Here is a 15888-nt window from a genome sequence, read left to right as displayed (position 1 = left end):
CCAGCCCAATTTTTCTGCCCCTGTTTAACAGGGGCATTTAATTAAAATTTTTGATGCAATGCTTTGCAGCAGGGCTCATTCCTGCTCTACAACTAGAGTATATGGGAGAGGTTGCAGTGTCGTGGCACCAGCACCAGTGCCCAAGGCCCAATTTTTCTGCCCCTGTTTAACAGGGGCGTTTAATTACAATTTTGATGCAATGCTTTGCAGCAGGGCTCATTCCTGCACTACAACTAGAGTATATGGGAGAGGTTGCAGTGTCGTGGCACCAGCACCAGTGCCTAAGGCCCAATTTTTCTGCCCCTGTTTAACAGGGGCATTTAATTACAATTTTTGATGCAATGCTTTGCAGCAGGGCTCATTCCTGCACTACAAATAGAGTATATGGGAGAGGTTGCAGTGTCGTGGCACCAGCACCAGTGCCAGCAGCCCAATTTTTCAGCCCCATGTAATTACAATTCTTGATATAATCGTTCACAGCAGGGCGCTCCAGCACCCACCAAGAGTCACTTTGAGGGCTTACAATGTTGTGGCAAAACCAACACCTTGTTCCACCATTTCTGCAGAGCATATAGGGCAGGCCCCACTTTCAAACATCCAACTTACAAACATCTCCTACTTGCAAACGGAAGGAGACAACAGCAAGTGAGATGAAAAAAGACTGACGGCAAAACAAATTATACAGGGGTGATAACCCTTCCCTATGTTTTCCAAAAAGCTTAAAAATAGATTTTTTGACTGGAGCTACACTTTAAAAATGTACCAGTTGAAAATTACAAACAGATTCTACTTAACACAACAAACCTACACAGTCCCTGTCTTGTTTGCACCGCCTGTATACTGCTGTTCTGAGTATATAGGGCCTGGGGGCCACACGTATTTCCTTTTTTTAACCGGTTCCCGACCAGCGCACGCCAATGTACGTCGGCAGAATGGCACGGGCAGGCATATTGGCGTACAGGTATGTCCAATCTTCAATGCCGCCCTGCCATCGCGAGCACGCCGCCGGCGGCGCTCTCGTGCCGGTCGGAACCCCCGTGAGTCCGGTCGCGGGTCCCGCGGACTCGATCGCCGCGGGCATACCCGCGATCGTCTCACGGGACGGCTGAATCGAGGAAATGCCGTGTAAACAGCATTTCTCCATTCTGCCTAGCAACTAGTGACGCTGATCTCTGCTCCATGTGATTGGAGCAGAGATCAGTGTTCACTAAATGAAAGCCCAACCCCCCCACAGTTAGCAACACACCCCTAGGACACACTTAACCCCTACACTGCCACCCACTGGTTAACCCCTTCACTGCCAGTGTCATTTACACAGGAATCACTGCATTTATATAGCAGTGATTACTGTAGAAATGTCAATGGTCCCAAAAATGTGTCAAAAATGTCCAATGTGTCCGCCACAATGTCACAGTCACAATAAAAATCGCTGATCACCGCCATTACTAGTAAAAAAATAAATAATAAAAAATTATTAATAAAAATGCCATAAAACTATCCCTATTTTGTAAACGCTATAACTTTTGCGCAAACCAATCAATAATCGCTTATTGCGATTTTTTTTACCAAAAATATGTAGAAGAATACGTATCGGCCTAAACTGACGGAAAAAAAAGTTTTTTATATATTTTTGGGGGATATTTATTATAACAAAAAGTAAAAAATAATGCGTTTTTTTTCAAAATTGTCGCTCTATTTTTGTTTATAGCGCAAAAAATAAAAACCACAGAGGGGATCAAATACCACCAAAAGAAAGCTCTATTTGTGGGGAAAAAAAGGACGTCAATTTTGTTTTGGAGCCACGTCGCACGACCGTGCAATTGTCAGCTAAAGCGACACAGTGCCGAATCGCAAAAAGGGGTCTGGTCTTTGACCAGCAAAATGGTCCCGTCTGTAAGTGGTTAATATGGGGACGGGGTTTCCCTTAATATCCGTACAAGACCCAAAGGGGCTGGTAATGGGCAGGGAGGGCTACCCATGCCATTTTTCTCAATGATTTTCAACCATATTGCAGGAACCAGATATAACATTAAAACCGCAAGCAGTTTTAAATGACGTTATTTCCGTTAAATGTCATTTTGTTCAGGGACTGTTCTAAACACGGGAAACACGTGGCACTTCACAGGCATACTATAGACACCCCCCATGCACGATATTTAAAGGAATATTTCACTTTTTTTTCACTTTACTCGTCATTAAAATCAGTGCTCCCACCAAAAAAAGCCATTTTTAAAAACATTTTAGGCATTGACCCATGTCCCCTGGGGCAGGAGCCAGGTCCCCAAACCCTTTTTAGGACAGTATCTTGCATATTAGCAGTTAAAATTAGCACTTTTAATTTCGAACGTTCGAGTCCCATAGACTTCAATGGGGTTCTAACGTTCGTACGAATTTGGGGTCCGTTCGAAAGTTCTGGTGCGAACCAAACCGGGGGGTGTTCGGCTCATCCCTAGTCAGCTTAGTAGTCCGATATTACACCTGGAATGCACGGTGTCAGGTATCCCTTCGGAAGAAAGTCCTTCCTGTTCCGGTAGTGGTGTGTGAGATTCTTGGTGAGGTAGGGAACATTTCGGGTCTCAGAAAAGACAGATGGCGGCAAAGGGTCTGGCTAAAGGCATGGATGAATATCAGGCCTGTAGCTGCTGTTTGTTGATCTCTGGGTGTTGGGTTATTTCCTTTTTTCTCTCCTTACACTCCCTTCGATTTTCAAGGACAAACATAATTTTTGAAGAAAGGCCACATACACATGATAATCTGTTTCTTGGTCTGAATGTTAATCAAGTTGAGTAATGTGTAGAATTTTTGAAGATGTCTGTGCTATTTAGGGATATATATATATATAATCTAGTATAATATAATACAGTAATATTTCTCTTGGTTGAAAAAAAAACCTTTTGTTCATATATTATAGGTTGAAGTAAGCCTTTATTATTATGTTTAGTCATGTATACAATATGCTATGCATATAAAAAAAAAGGAGAAAAAAATGTATAATATTTATTTTTTGTATTTTTGTATAAAATGGAATGTGTTTCTTGTTTGCCAGATTCTCAAAATAAAAAAAATGGCAGCTCAATATTTGACCCTACAAACTAATGCCGGCCATACACGATGCGAATTCCGAACGACCCGTCGAGCGATAAACGAAAGCGGCACTCACAACAACATCCGAATGTGCCATCAATTAAGTACGAAAATCGTACGTTAAAACACTATGTTTTCTTGACAATAGAGGAAGTGATGTAATATTTATTAACCTTTTAACCACACCCCCTACTGTACAAAATCGGGTCACGCCGCGTACGAAACGAGCGGTCGTTTCGCGCATTGCACATTCATACGTTCTGAGAAAATGCCATTCAAGAGGTACAATAGAAAGCAGAAAATGGCAGCCATGGTAATTGCAATAATAGCCTTGGAGGAAGAGAAGAAAAAAAGAAGAAAAAGAAGGAAGAGCAGAGTGTGGACAAAAAACTGGCTCCTGCAGCGTGAGAAATTCTCACATGTAAATCTATTGTCAAACCTGAGGGAAAATAATCCTGAGGATTATCGAAATTATTTACGGATGACACAGGAGTCATTTGAGATGCTGTTATCGCATGTGCGGCCACATATCACCAAACAAGACTCCTGTATGAGAAAGGCTGTCAGCGCAGAGGAGAGGCTCATGGCAACCCTCCGTTTCTTGGCTACAGGCAGGTCTTTTGAGGACATGAAGTTTACAACTGGAATTTCTGCCCAATCATTAGGTCGAATTATACCGGAGACGTGTGAGGCCATAATAAAAGTGCTCCAACCACAGTATTTAAAGGTATGAAAACATGTTGAACTGTCAGAGTTCTATTACATGACTAAAAATGAAACAAAGTTTAAATATGTAAAATCAACAATGTGTCTAAAATGGCCAAAAACACAATTTCTTCTAAGAAAATACATAACAAGAAGTACACCATTTCCAAAAAGAGACGTTTTGAAACAGAATCTATTTTTTATTTAACAACAATAACCATTTTAATTTTAACAAGAACAGTAAAGAAATTTTTTTTTATTCACAAATTCGTATAATGGGGATCACGAAACCAAGGACCTTGATGGTGTTCCTGGTTCATTGGCCAGCTCGTGGTTCCATGTTGTTGGGATGTCTGCCAGTTTGGGACAGATGGTGCAGGTTGATGGTATGTACAACCTTGATACCCTATAACATCGGTGTTTGGGGTAAGATGCCCCTTAAGTCCAATGCCCATCATTTTATGCAGCAGAGGTTCAAATAAGTCACGCTGCTGCATAGTCATCCTGCGTAACTTGTGTGCAACAAGATAACCCACAGCATCACACTCATCATCCTTCTGTTCCATAATGGATGATGCATTCCTTAATAAAGTGGAAGTGTCCAAATCTGAAGTCTTCCTTTTTTTTCCCCTCTGAGCACTCAGACCCGATGGCCCTGGCTGTTCTGGTACTGGGCTTGGAGTATCCTATAGAAAATAATGTAAAAAGTAATTAATAAATCAATTACCATGAATGCTAAATATTCCTATGTCTTTTTTGCCAACAGTTTCCCACAAATTCCCAGGAATGGAAAGAGCTTGCTAAAGAATTCCAGGATATGTGGAATTTCCCGAATTGTGGTGGTGCAATAGATGGGAAACATGTAAGGATCATCCCACCAGCGAATTCAGGATCCTACTATTACAACTACAAAGGGTTCTTTAGCATAATATTAATGGCGATCGTCAATGCAAAATATGAATTCATATACCTGGACATAGGGAAAAATGGTAGAAACTCAGATGGAGGAGTAATACAGCGGAGTGAATTCCTAAACAGACTGAAAGGAGGTGTTTTGCATCTTCCATCTTCAAGTGAAACCGTGGAAGGACTAAATTTCGTCTTTATTGGGGATGACGCATTTGCTTTGCATGAACATCTTTTGAAACCGTATCCCTTATGTAATTTAACAGCTCAACAGAAGATATTCAATTATCGTCTGTCCAGGGCAAGGCGGGTGGTTAAAAATGCGTTCGGCATTATGGCCAGCAGATTCAGAATCTTCCACACTGCTATGAATGTAGCAGTGGAAAAAGTGGACATCATCGTGAAGTGCTGTTGTATGCTACACAATTTTTTACGAAGCACAACAGTGTCATACATGCCAACATCTGCAGTTGATATGGAAGACCTTACCAGTGGGACAATTGTACCAGGTGACTGGCGAAACGACAGCACTGGTTTGCAAAATTTAGCTCCTGCAAGGCCTAGCTTACCAACTGCCAGTGCACGTCAGAATCGACAAAATTATACTGATTATTTTGTAGGCAGGGGGGCAGTTGCATGGCAGGATTGTATCTAGCTTTAGATAATATGGATTGGGGACAGTGGAAGACAGTGGAAGAAGTTTTGGTTAGACTTTCAGTTTAAAAATATTCATGCAAAAAAGTACAGTAGTGCACAATTTCTTCACTACCCTATTGCCAGTTGTTTAAATAAAGAATATACAACATATAGTTACCTGTGTCTGTGTTTGGGATATATCCTCCGCTTCAGATAATGCACCGGAGTCTGATGGGCCACTTGCTTCCAGAGTACAATGGGACTCTCTGGGATTATCGGAATCAGCTAGGAACATGAGGTCTTTGAAGTACCACAAACGTGGCACATATACATCCTCAGCTCCTGCACCAGATTTCTTGGAGGCTTGTATTTTTTTATATTCCTTTTTAAACACAGTGCGCAAGTTTGCAATTTTGTTTTTTACATAATCTTCAGTTGGTTCAATACACACTGCTTTACATAACTCTTTGAGTTCTTTTAAAGCTTCATCACGCTTATAACGATTGGAATAATCTCTGGATCTCACATCCCATAGGCAGGATAATTCACGGTATTTGTCGATAAATTGGGGTAGGAAATCGGGTGATGTAAATTTGGAAGCCATTGTCCTTTAAATAAAAAAAAACATGAATTAAATATATATATATATCTAAATTACATGCTTAAAGTTTTATAATACATGTCTAGAATTGGACAAATGGCCATTTAGAACATCCAGCTCCAATAATTAAAGTGTAGCAATAATACAATACAATAATACAAAAATTGTAGTGTAGCAATAATACAATACAATAAAACAATCAAAGGTATTTACATCAATCACACACACATCCACGGGCACATTAAATAATCAAAGTATAGTCCCCAGATCAAACTTACCTCAGGTATCTCCGTTTGTATTATCGTTTATCAAACGAATATTACTCGAATATTCTTTCATACGTGACGTCACGAAACCGCGTATGTTCGTATTATCACATGCGATGTATCTTGTACAAGCCACACCTCTTCTTTAATACAGTGCACAGTTGCAGACCTCATGGCAGAGCACATGGCAGATTCTCCAGATGCAGGGCCCCAGATAGTGCAAAGAGAGGAGATTGTGGAGGGAAGTCGGCCAGTAAGTGCAGTCACCAGAAGAAGAAGGAAGAAAGCCAGCAATATGACTTTCGAGGAGATGGTGGACATGGTGAATATTCTGCAGAAGAAGGATTATGATTGTCGTGAGCATGTATACAGCAACATGAACATACGCAAAGATGCAATATTAGAGAAGGTGCAACATGTTTTACGCAAACGCCATGGCAGTGAACGCACAAAAGACCAGTTAAGAAAGCGATGGTCTGACCTGAAATTAAGAGAAGAAAGTCAGCTTAGAAAGATCAACAAAATAATCGACAAAAGTAAGTACTTTATTTTTGGTGTGCATGTATTTATTATGTTTTTGTATGCATAAAGTCAAGCAACCTACTGCAATTCGTGAAAGCAGACACACACATAAAGATTGCATATACAGAACATAACACTCATATTTTCTGAGTGTTATGTTCTGTATATGCAATCTTTATGTGCGTGTCTGCTTTCACTCATTTTACTTGGGAATTGCAGTAGGTTGCTTGACTTTATGTTTGAAAATGTACCAATGGTATTGCAATGCTTGACTTGCACCTAAAAGTATATATATATATATATTGCATTTAATAGGAAGCCGAAAAAAGAAACATGGAGAGGTGGAAATAGTACATGAGGATGTGGAGCAGACAAGTGCACAGACTGACATGGCAACAGACACAACTGTAATCGTACTGACGCCTGTTGAAGATGAGAGCAGCCATGTGTCCACTTCAGGTAAATTATATTTTTATTATTTTTGTTTAAATGAGCTATTTTTGAAATTTATTTTCAAAATTTTTATTTAAGTTTTTGTTTTTTTTATAGCTGTTCGATCATCTACTTCAAGCAGCTCAACTTCTGACAGTAGTACATCAGCAAACCGAATTATTGCAGATTTAAAGTCATTACATGCTGACATTGAGAATGTTCGCACTACCCTGAATTCTTTTCCACGCAGAATTTCAGAGATCCTTGAGCAATTATCTACATTTTGAATGGGTTTAGACGTTTAGCTTGTTTTTCATGCATACCCTGGTTCTTTTTTGCACATGCAACTTTTGTTTTATATACCAATAGGGGATTATTTACTAAAGGAAAATCTACTTTGCACAAGTGCGCTTGGAAGTGCAGTTGCTGTAGATCTGACGGGGGCATGCAAGGACAATAAAAAAACAGCATTTTACCTTGCATATGATTGGTTGTTAAAATCAGCAGAGCTTCCCCTCATTTCAGATCTAGAACAACTACTTCCAAGTGCACTTTCAGTGCACTTGTGCAAAGTGGATTTGCCTATCATAAATAACTCCTATAGTGTTCTTGTCTATTTGTAGGCAATGTTTTGGCTGCACTACTACTGTACAAATCACATAGTTATTTTTTAAAAAGAGTTTATATTATATTTTTGTATTTGAAACTTTATATTTTCAAAAAACGGGTACACGCATGAAACCATTCCTTTTTTTTGGTTTGGCACAATAAATCTGTGCTTGTTTGAATTTGGTGTGTAGTGTCTTTATTTTAATCATTATGTGCATTATGTCACCTCTATTCCCCACACTTGATGTTATACATGATTTGAAATGTATCTGGGGCCCTGCATCTGGAGAATCTGCCATGTGAGATCATCTCTCAGCGCCGCTCTCCTTCCTCGCACAGACAGTGCGAGAGGGGAGAGATGAACGGCTGCAGCGGCAGCCGTTCTGCCTGTGAGAGAAAAAAAATTTAAAAAATAAAATAAAGTGCCATCCTCCCCTAGCAGTGCCATCCTCCCCCAGCAGTGCCATCCACCCCCAGCAGTGCCATCCACCCCCAGCAGTGCCATCCGCCCCAGTGCCATCTGCCCCAGTGCCATCCACCCCAGTGCCATCCACCCCAGTGCTACCTGCCCCCAGTGCCATCCACCCCAGTGCTACCTGCCTCTCATCAATGCCACTTATCAGTGCCATCTGTCATCAGTGTCACGCGTCATCGGTGCCATGTATTAGTGCCATCTGTCATCGGTGGCACATATTAGTGCCACGTATTCGTGCCATCTGTCATCAGTGCCACGTTTCAGTGCCATGTGTCTTCAGTGCCACGTATTAGTGCCACGCGTCATCAGTGCCACATATTAGTGCCATCTGTCATCAGTGCCACATATTAGTGCTATCTGTCATCAGTGCCACGTGTCATCAGTGCCACGTATAAGTGTCATCATTGCCACGTATCAGTGCCATCTGTCATCAGTGTCACGTGTCATTGTCCTGGTGCTTCAAAAGTGTAATAAATAGTCAACAAGTTAGATGTGTAATTTATGTTCCTAGAACACATGATGGCGCTACCTGCATGTTGGGCCTCTCTATGTGGCCAGGCTGTGAAAAAGTCCCACACATGTGGTATTGTAATACTCAGGAGGAGTAGCAGAATTTTTTGGGAGTTATCATTTGTGGTATACACATGCCACGTGAGAGAAATAACCTATTACAATGACAATTTTGTGGAGAAAAAAATAAATAATGAAAAATCTTAATTTGGTCGGAAAAAAATGACAACATCAAAAAGCTCACCATGCCTCTTACTAAATACCTTGGAATGTCTACTTTCCAAAAAGGGGTCATTTGGGGGGTATTTGTACTTTCCTGACTTGTTCGGGTCACAAGAAGCGAGATAGGCCACCAGTACATCAGATTTGATCAATTTTGTGCGATTTGCACCACAGCTTGTAGACGCTCTAACTTTCACAAAGACCAAATAATATCCACTAATTTGGGTTATTTTTACCAAAGATATGTAGCAGTATAAATTGTGACCAAAATTTATGAAGAAAAAATAATAATTTGCATAATTCTGTCACAGAAACAAAGAAATATGCGTTTTTTTTCAAAATGTTCGGTCTTTTTTCATTTATAGCGCAAAAAATAAAAACCCCAGAGGTGATCAAATACCACCAAAAGAAAGCTCTATTTGTGGGAAAAAAAAAGGACAAAAAATTCATTTGGGTACAGTGTTGCATGACTGAGTAATTGTCATTCAAATTGTGAGAGCACCGAAAGCTGAAAATTGGTCTGGGCAGAATGGTGTTTAAGTGCCCAGTAAGCAAGTGGTTAAAGTTGCGTTCGACCATTCGTTCGTTGTTTTCTATATGTTTTCCTTCCGGTTCGAACTTTCCAGAGGTCATGCGCAGTTCTTTTTCTTATGTCAAATCGTCCAACTCTGCCATTAACGATACGATTTTTGGACGATTTTTGGAAAAAAAACCAACATGTTGGATTTGTCAATTTGCCCTGTCGTACGAAAATCGCATGTCGCGCATACCACACTAACGATACGAAAATCGGTCGATTTTATTTTCGCTCGGATTTTCGTTCGGAATTCGCATCGTGTATGGCCGGCATAAGACTGGGATGCCATTAAATGCCATAAATCAGCACTGCAGGTAGCTCATCACACTAATTACACCTAAAGTGAAAGCACAGTGTGTGTTGTGCTCTCTGCCTCCCCTATAGTGCAATACCCAGCGGGAAGAGGTAAGGTAAAGGACTGCAATTGTTCAAAAGACTATCTGTATGTATTTGTGTACATGTGTGTGTTTACATATGTGTGTTGTACATGTATGTATTTGTGTGTGCGCATATATGTGTGTGAGAGTGTGTATGTGTGTTTATGCGTGTTTGTGTGTGCATGTATGTGTTTATATGTGTGTGTACATGTATGTGTGTTTTTATATGTGTGTGTTTATGTGTTTTATATATATGTGTGTGTGTGCTTGCATGTGTATGTATGCACATTACTTTTAATCCTGACCCCTTATATGTGTACAATCATGAACTTTTTTTTTCTGCTTGTTCATAGTACCAGCAAGAAATTGCCATTCCTCTGAAAATTGATCCATGCTCAGATCACTTTTTATGACAGGCAGTAAAGAGGCAATATGTCGTCCCCGCACCGCCTGTTTTAACCCCCTAAATGCATCATCACTATGCTGTAACTGCGTGCAATGTACAAAGTTGTGGGGTGGTTGCAGTACAGCCCCATATTCACCTAGGGGTATACTTCAAGGGTGCCCTGACTGGAAAAATATTGAGAAACACTGGCATAGGGGAAATGATCTCTCCATTTTCCTCCTGCAGTCGCTGAATGTCTGCAGGAGGCAGAGAAGAAGTGGGTGGAAAATTGAGAGATCGGTTCCTTTAATGCAGCCACCCCCACAGTTTCTTCTATGTAGCTTCTTTCTGCTGCCCCCTGTGTGCTCTCCAGCCCCCCCCCCCCCACCTCATCCCCACAGCTCACAGGATGAGGCCTCTTCTGAAAGGAGAGTCAGTGATCTGTATCCAGTCCTGAATGAGCCCTCTTAATTCTCAGTACACTGAATCAAAGAACCAAACTGTGGTCAAAATCGCACAGAATGAGCCTTCTTACATTTCAGTAACTGAAACTGACCGTGTAACTTGTACTAGTAATGCCTTGTGTACTGCAGATGCCTGTACGTAGTCTGCGAGTGCACGTGACTGCGAGTGCAAGTAGGTTGCGAGTGCACGTGGTCACCGAGCACCTGTGTATTGTTTTGAGTACCTGTGTATTGTACTGTTGAGTATTAGTGTCAGGAAGCTAGTTGTTAGGTAATTTGGACAGGGTATAATCCCCGATCCTCATTAAATTAGTAGGTACAATGAACGGCGTGTGTGGAGATGTGACTCTGTGTACATCTTGCAGCATGTATGCGTTCCCTGATCATCTGAGGTAGGGCGAATACTGCTGTGCAAAATGTAAACACATTGTTTCCCTGGAAGTCAAGGTTCTGAGTCTAGGGAAGTAACTGACAGCACTGAGAAGACCCTCTATACTATAGGACAGTGGGGAACGTACCCAGCAGGTGCCAGCACAGAGGCTGGTAGAGACAGAGGTACAGGCACCAGAAAAGAGTAGATGGGTGATAGTCAGGAAGGTTAGAGGGGGAAGTGCTAGGGAGGCCGATCCAGGGCTGGAGCATCCCAATAAGTACGCTCCATTGAGTGACATTGGTGAAACCAGTCAGGGACCAGCACTGCTAGAGCTGAGGGACTCTCCTACCTGCCAGAGGAAGAACACCTCCAGTAAGAGTGGAGAGGAAGCAAATGGAAAGAACAGACAGATTCTGGTGGTAAGGGACTCAATTCTTAGAAGGACAGAGAGGGCAATCTGTGACAAAGACCTGAAGCGCTAAACAGTATGTCTACCGGACGCTCGGGTTCGGCACACCATGGATCTGGTGGACAGATTACTGGGAGGGGCTGGGGAAGAACTGGCTGTCATGGTGCACGTTGGCACCAATGACAAAGTCAGAGGCAGATGGAGTGTCCTAAAGAACGATTTTAGGGAGCTGGGAGCTAAATTGAGGAAAAAGACCTCCAAGGTAGTATTCTCTGGAATACTACTGGTACCTCGAGCCACAGCAGAAAGGCAGAGGGAGATTAGAAAAGTAAACAAGTGGCTGAGAAGTTGGTGTAATAAGGAGTAGAGATGGACAAACTTCTGACGGGACGTTTCACGAACGCAAACCGCGAATGCGGCCAAAAGTTTGCGAACCGCAAAGTTTGCGGCGGGCCCCATTGACTTCAATGGCAGGCGAACCTTAAAAACCTACAGGTCATATTTTCAGCCACAAAATACTTACTAGCTGTGCACACACAGTCCCACCACATGGCCACTGACATAACACATGTATGAAGTGAATCTGGGATCGACAACTACAAGCATTCTTTTTTATCTGTGGAATTTTGACAATTCAGGACTCAGGAGCGCATGAAGGCAATGGAGGAGAGGAAAGGTCAAGGTAGGCTATGAAGAGGGTGCAGGAGATGATCACCAGCACCGTGATAGAGTGCGCCGACACCAGCACCGTGATAGAGTGCGCCGACACCAGCACCGTGATAGAGTGCGCCGACACCAGCACCGTGATAGAGTGCGCCGACACCAGCACCGTGATAGAGTGCGCCGACACCAGCACCGTGATAGAGTGCGCCGACACCAGCACCGTGATAGAGAGCGCCGACACCAGCACTCTTTGTAGTACGAGCAGTAATCTGCAGCACAGCAGTGCACCACAACCCTATATATTGTACACCTATACCAGTCCTTACAAGGACCTTTTTGGACCTAGTAGCTAGTGATTTGCAGACTGTTCCTCAGTCCCTACACTGACAAGACAGCTGCAGAATCGGGCAGAAGTGCATTCAGAAATCACCAGCACCCTATAAACTGTACACCTATACCACTCTTTAAAAGGACCTTTGTGGACCTAATAGTAATAGTGATTAAACTAACTGCCCCTGCTCCACACAGCGTCCTGTCCCTACACTGACAAAAGACAGCTGCAGAATCAGTCAGCAGTGCACTCAGCAAATCACCAGCACAGCCCTGCACCAGCACCCTATATATTGTACACCTATACCGGTCCTTAAAAGGACCTTTGTGGACCTAGTAGCTAGTGATTTGCAGACTGTCCCTCAGTCTCTACACTGATAAAAGACTGTTGCAGAAACCAGCAGTAATCTGCAACACAGCCCTGCACCAGCACCCTATATATTGTACACCTATACCAGTCCTTAAAAGGACCTTTGTCGACCTAGTAGCTTCTCCGTGGGTCACCAGTACTATAGAAGGGACGGGCTGCACCTAAATGAGGGTGCCGATATGCTGGGAGTAAAGGTGGGCAAAAAGTTTGAGGGTTTTTTAACTAAGCGACGGGGGGTCCAGAGGTAGAGATAGTCAGTGTGGAACATAGTCCAGAGGGTAGTATTGGGGGCATTAGTGGTAGGTTGACTAAAGCACATAAACCCAAGGTAAGTATAGTAACAAGTCCTAGTTGCAATCTCGTAACACCCAATAAGAGAATAGTACGGGACCGCTCTAAACTATGTGGCATGTTCACCAATGCCAGGAGCCTGCCAGACAGGATGAGCGAACTACAGATACTGTTGTACGAGGAGGATTTGAATTTTGTGGGAATTTTAGAGACCTTGTTCAACAGCTCTCATGATTGGCTGGCAACCATTCAAGGGTATACACTTTATCACAGGCACAGAGAGGGTAAAAAAGGGGGAGAGGTATGTCTATATATCAAGAATAATGTAAAAGTGAATATGAGAGATGACAGCACTAAGGTAACTAGGGAGGAGGTGGAATCCATATGGGTAGAGCTCCAAAGGGATGAGGCTAAGGGGAAAATAATATTGGGAGTATGCTATAGGCCCCCTAACCAGAGAGAGGAGAGGGAGACTGACCTCCTATCACAATTTGGATTAGCAGCAAGGATGGGAAGTGTTATAATAATGGAGGATTTTAATTATCCAGACATAAACTGGGCGGAGGGAACCACGCATAAAGTCTAATGCCCTGTACACACGGTCGGGCATTCTGATAACAAAATCCATCTGATTTTTTCCAGCGTATGTTGGCTCAAACTTGTCCTGCATATACACGGTCGCACAAAGTTGGCGAAATTTACAAACGTCAAGAACGCGGTAACGTATAACACGCACAACGGGACTATAAAAGGCAAGTTCAGTACCAAGTGTGCCACCCTTTGAGCTCCTTCTGCTGATCTCGTGTTTATCTCGTGTTAGTAGAAGTTTGGTTAGAGACAATTTGCGCTTTTCAGACTTGTGCTTCAGATCGTTACTGCTCTTCAGTTTGGGCTTGTGGGTTCATATCTGGTTTTCAGTGCGTGTAGTCAGTTTGCATTTGTTTGTCAGTACGTGCTATTTATAGTACCGTATTCGATTTTCAGTGCGTTCTTGTCTGCTCATTTCTGATTTCAGCTCATTCTTTCAGGCCTTGCTGTTTTTTAGTACTTTCTGTTGGTTCTGACCAGCCGACCGTTTTGAAGCCATGTTGCGAGTACCTACTTGTCGTAGAGTTTGTGCTGTGCAGGGGCTTGGTGTTGGGCTTCTAGCTTTGACACAAGCCCACTCCATGAACAGGGGAAGGAGGAGTTCATGGACGAAGAATTGGTTGCTCCAGCACGACCAATTCTCACACATGACTTTGCTTCGTGAGATCTGTGAGAATAATCCTGATGATTTCAGGAATTCTCTCTGGGTGACGGACCCCGTTTTTCACCATTTGTTGGCTTTGGTGTCCCCTTATATCAGCAGGCAGGATACCTGCATGCGGCAAGCCATCACTCCGGAGCAGAGGCTAGTCGCTATGTTGTGGTACTTGCCGACTGGGAGAAGCCTGCAGGACCTCAAGTTCTAGACAGGCATCTCCACCCAGGCTCTGGGGTTCGTTATCCCAGAGACCTGTTCTGCCATCATCCATGTCCTGCAGAAGGACTATATTAGGGTAAGTTTTCTCCTTTAACATCACATTCTATGTATTTAATGTTTGCTAATGTATTGTGTTTATTTCGCCATTCCATAATTACCATGATTGTAATATGCTGTGAATGTCCCCTTTATCCTAAGCTTTTAATGCTCCTTTTTTGTCCTTCATGCATATTTGCCTTCACTAACCTCCCCAGCATGCTCTTCCCGGCCCATATACACCTATAGCCTAGTCACTTAATGTATTTTGTCAGCTCCATAGTAGTGCTTTACACTAAACACCCACTAAAATGTGTACAGATGTTATTTTTTGTCCTTAAATTCATGCAGAGTGCCAGAGGCTTTTTTTTGGTGGCCCAAACTCATTTGGAACCCCTCCCCCCTAACTGCTAAGTCAGCTGATAGCAATACTCTATCTGCTGACTTTGGCAACCCATACACACACTACACCTACCTCTTTTGTGGTCATATTTATAGATGAGTTCACCAAAGCATGTAGTGCAAAGGCCTGTCTGAATACTTTCAAATGGTTCTGTTTAAAGTTTGTTTCTCCTATTATTATCTTGATAGGTAATAGCAGAATGTAAAAATGTGCTTCCATTTGTTCAGTGTGTATTTTTATTTTTTTCTTATGATACTTCTTAACTGTCCAGTGAGCTGCCAATAGTGTAAGTAAGAAGGGGCTGGCCAAAGTTAACACACATTATTTATGCATTCAGCTCTCAACGAATTAGAGAGGGTTACCTGTCCAAATCATCTCCCCCCCCCCCCCCTTAAATTTTTGCAATGGGCCATCAGATGGGGTGAGGAATCTGATAAGTGGACCTTTTGCTTTTGTCTTGAAATACTAATTTCAATAAATGTTATACTGATGTTGGCCAAGAATTTTTGTGTCCAATCTGCTTGAAATGTTTATGTGCAAAATAACTATTTTTTTATTTTTTTTGTTCAACTCCACAGTTTCCTTCAACGCCACAGGAATGGCAGACTGGACCATCTTATGCAGTCCTCGCCCCAGACCAGAGGATTTTTAATTACCGGCTGGCCAGAGCCATAAGAGTGGTGAACGCTTTTGGGGGGCCGGTTCCGCCTATTTATGACACCAATCTACATGGCGGAATATAAACTGAACCATATTGTGCTTGCCTGCTGCATTCTG

At 42.4% G+C, this 15888-nt stretch overlaps 1 protein-coding gene and 1 long non-coding RNA gene across 2 annotated transcripts; one reads left to right on the top strand and one right to left on the bottom strand.

Annotated features, from left to right (window-relative positions):
• Positions 1 to 4451: 4451 nt before the first annotated feature.
• Positions 4452 to 6352, bottom strand: LOC143933749 (uncharacterized). Its single transcript, XR_013263145.1, has 3 exons — positions 6211 to 6352; positions 5510 to 5939; positions 4452 to 4475 (listed from the first exon to the last, which is right to left on the bottom strand). It is a non-coding gene; the product is annotated as an uncharacterized LOC143933749 (long non-coding RNA).
• Positions 6353 to 6370: 18 nt separating this feature from the next.
• Positions 6371 to 7940, top strand: LOC143933729 (uncharacterized). Its single transcript, XM_077456728.1, has 3 exons — positions 6371 to 6734; positions 7036 to 7179; positions 7270 to 7940. The coding sequence occupies exons 1-3, from the start codon at positions 6371 to 6373 to the stop codon at positions 7437 to 7439; spliced, it is 678 nt and encodes a 225-aa protein (XP_077312854.1). The 3' UTR covers positions 7440 to 7940.
• The last annotated feature ends 7948 nt before the right edge of the window (positions 7941 to 15888 follow it).

Source organism: Lithobates pipiens, unplaced genomic scaffold, assembly GCF_037356315.1.
Source record: "Lithobates pipiens isolate NorthernLeopardFrog02 unplaced genomic scaffold, aLitPip1_a1.2 Scaffold_10, whole genome shotgun sequence".
Lineage (NCBI taxonomy): Eukaryota > Metazoa > Chordata > Amphibia > Anura > Ranidae > Lithobates > Lithobates pipiens.
Note: the sequence above shows the minus strand (reverse complement) of the source record. Positions and strands in the feature narration are given on the sequence as shown.

Bases quoted from the DNA above. Each gene is read 5' to 3' on its own strand.
- LOC143933729 (XM_077456728.1), top strand. From the start codon at position 6,371: ATGGCAGAGCACATGGCAGATTCTCCAGATGCAGGGCCCCAGATAGTG. The intron at 6,735-7,035 runs GTAAGTACTTTA...TGCATTTAATAG, and splicing joins CAACAAAATAATCGACAAAA to GAAGCCGAAAAAAGAAACAT. The intron at 7,180-7,269 runs GTAAATTATATT...TTTTTTTTATAG, and splicing joins CAGCCATGTGTCCACTTCAG to CTGTTCGATCATCTACTTCA.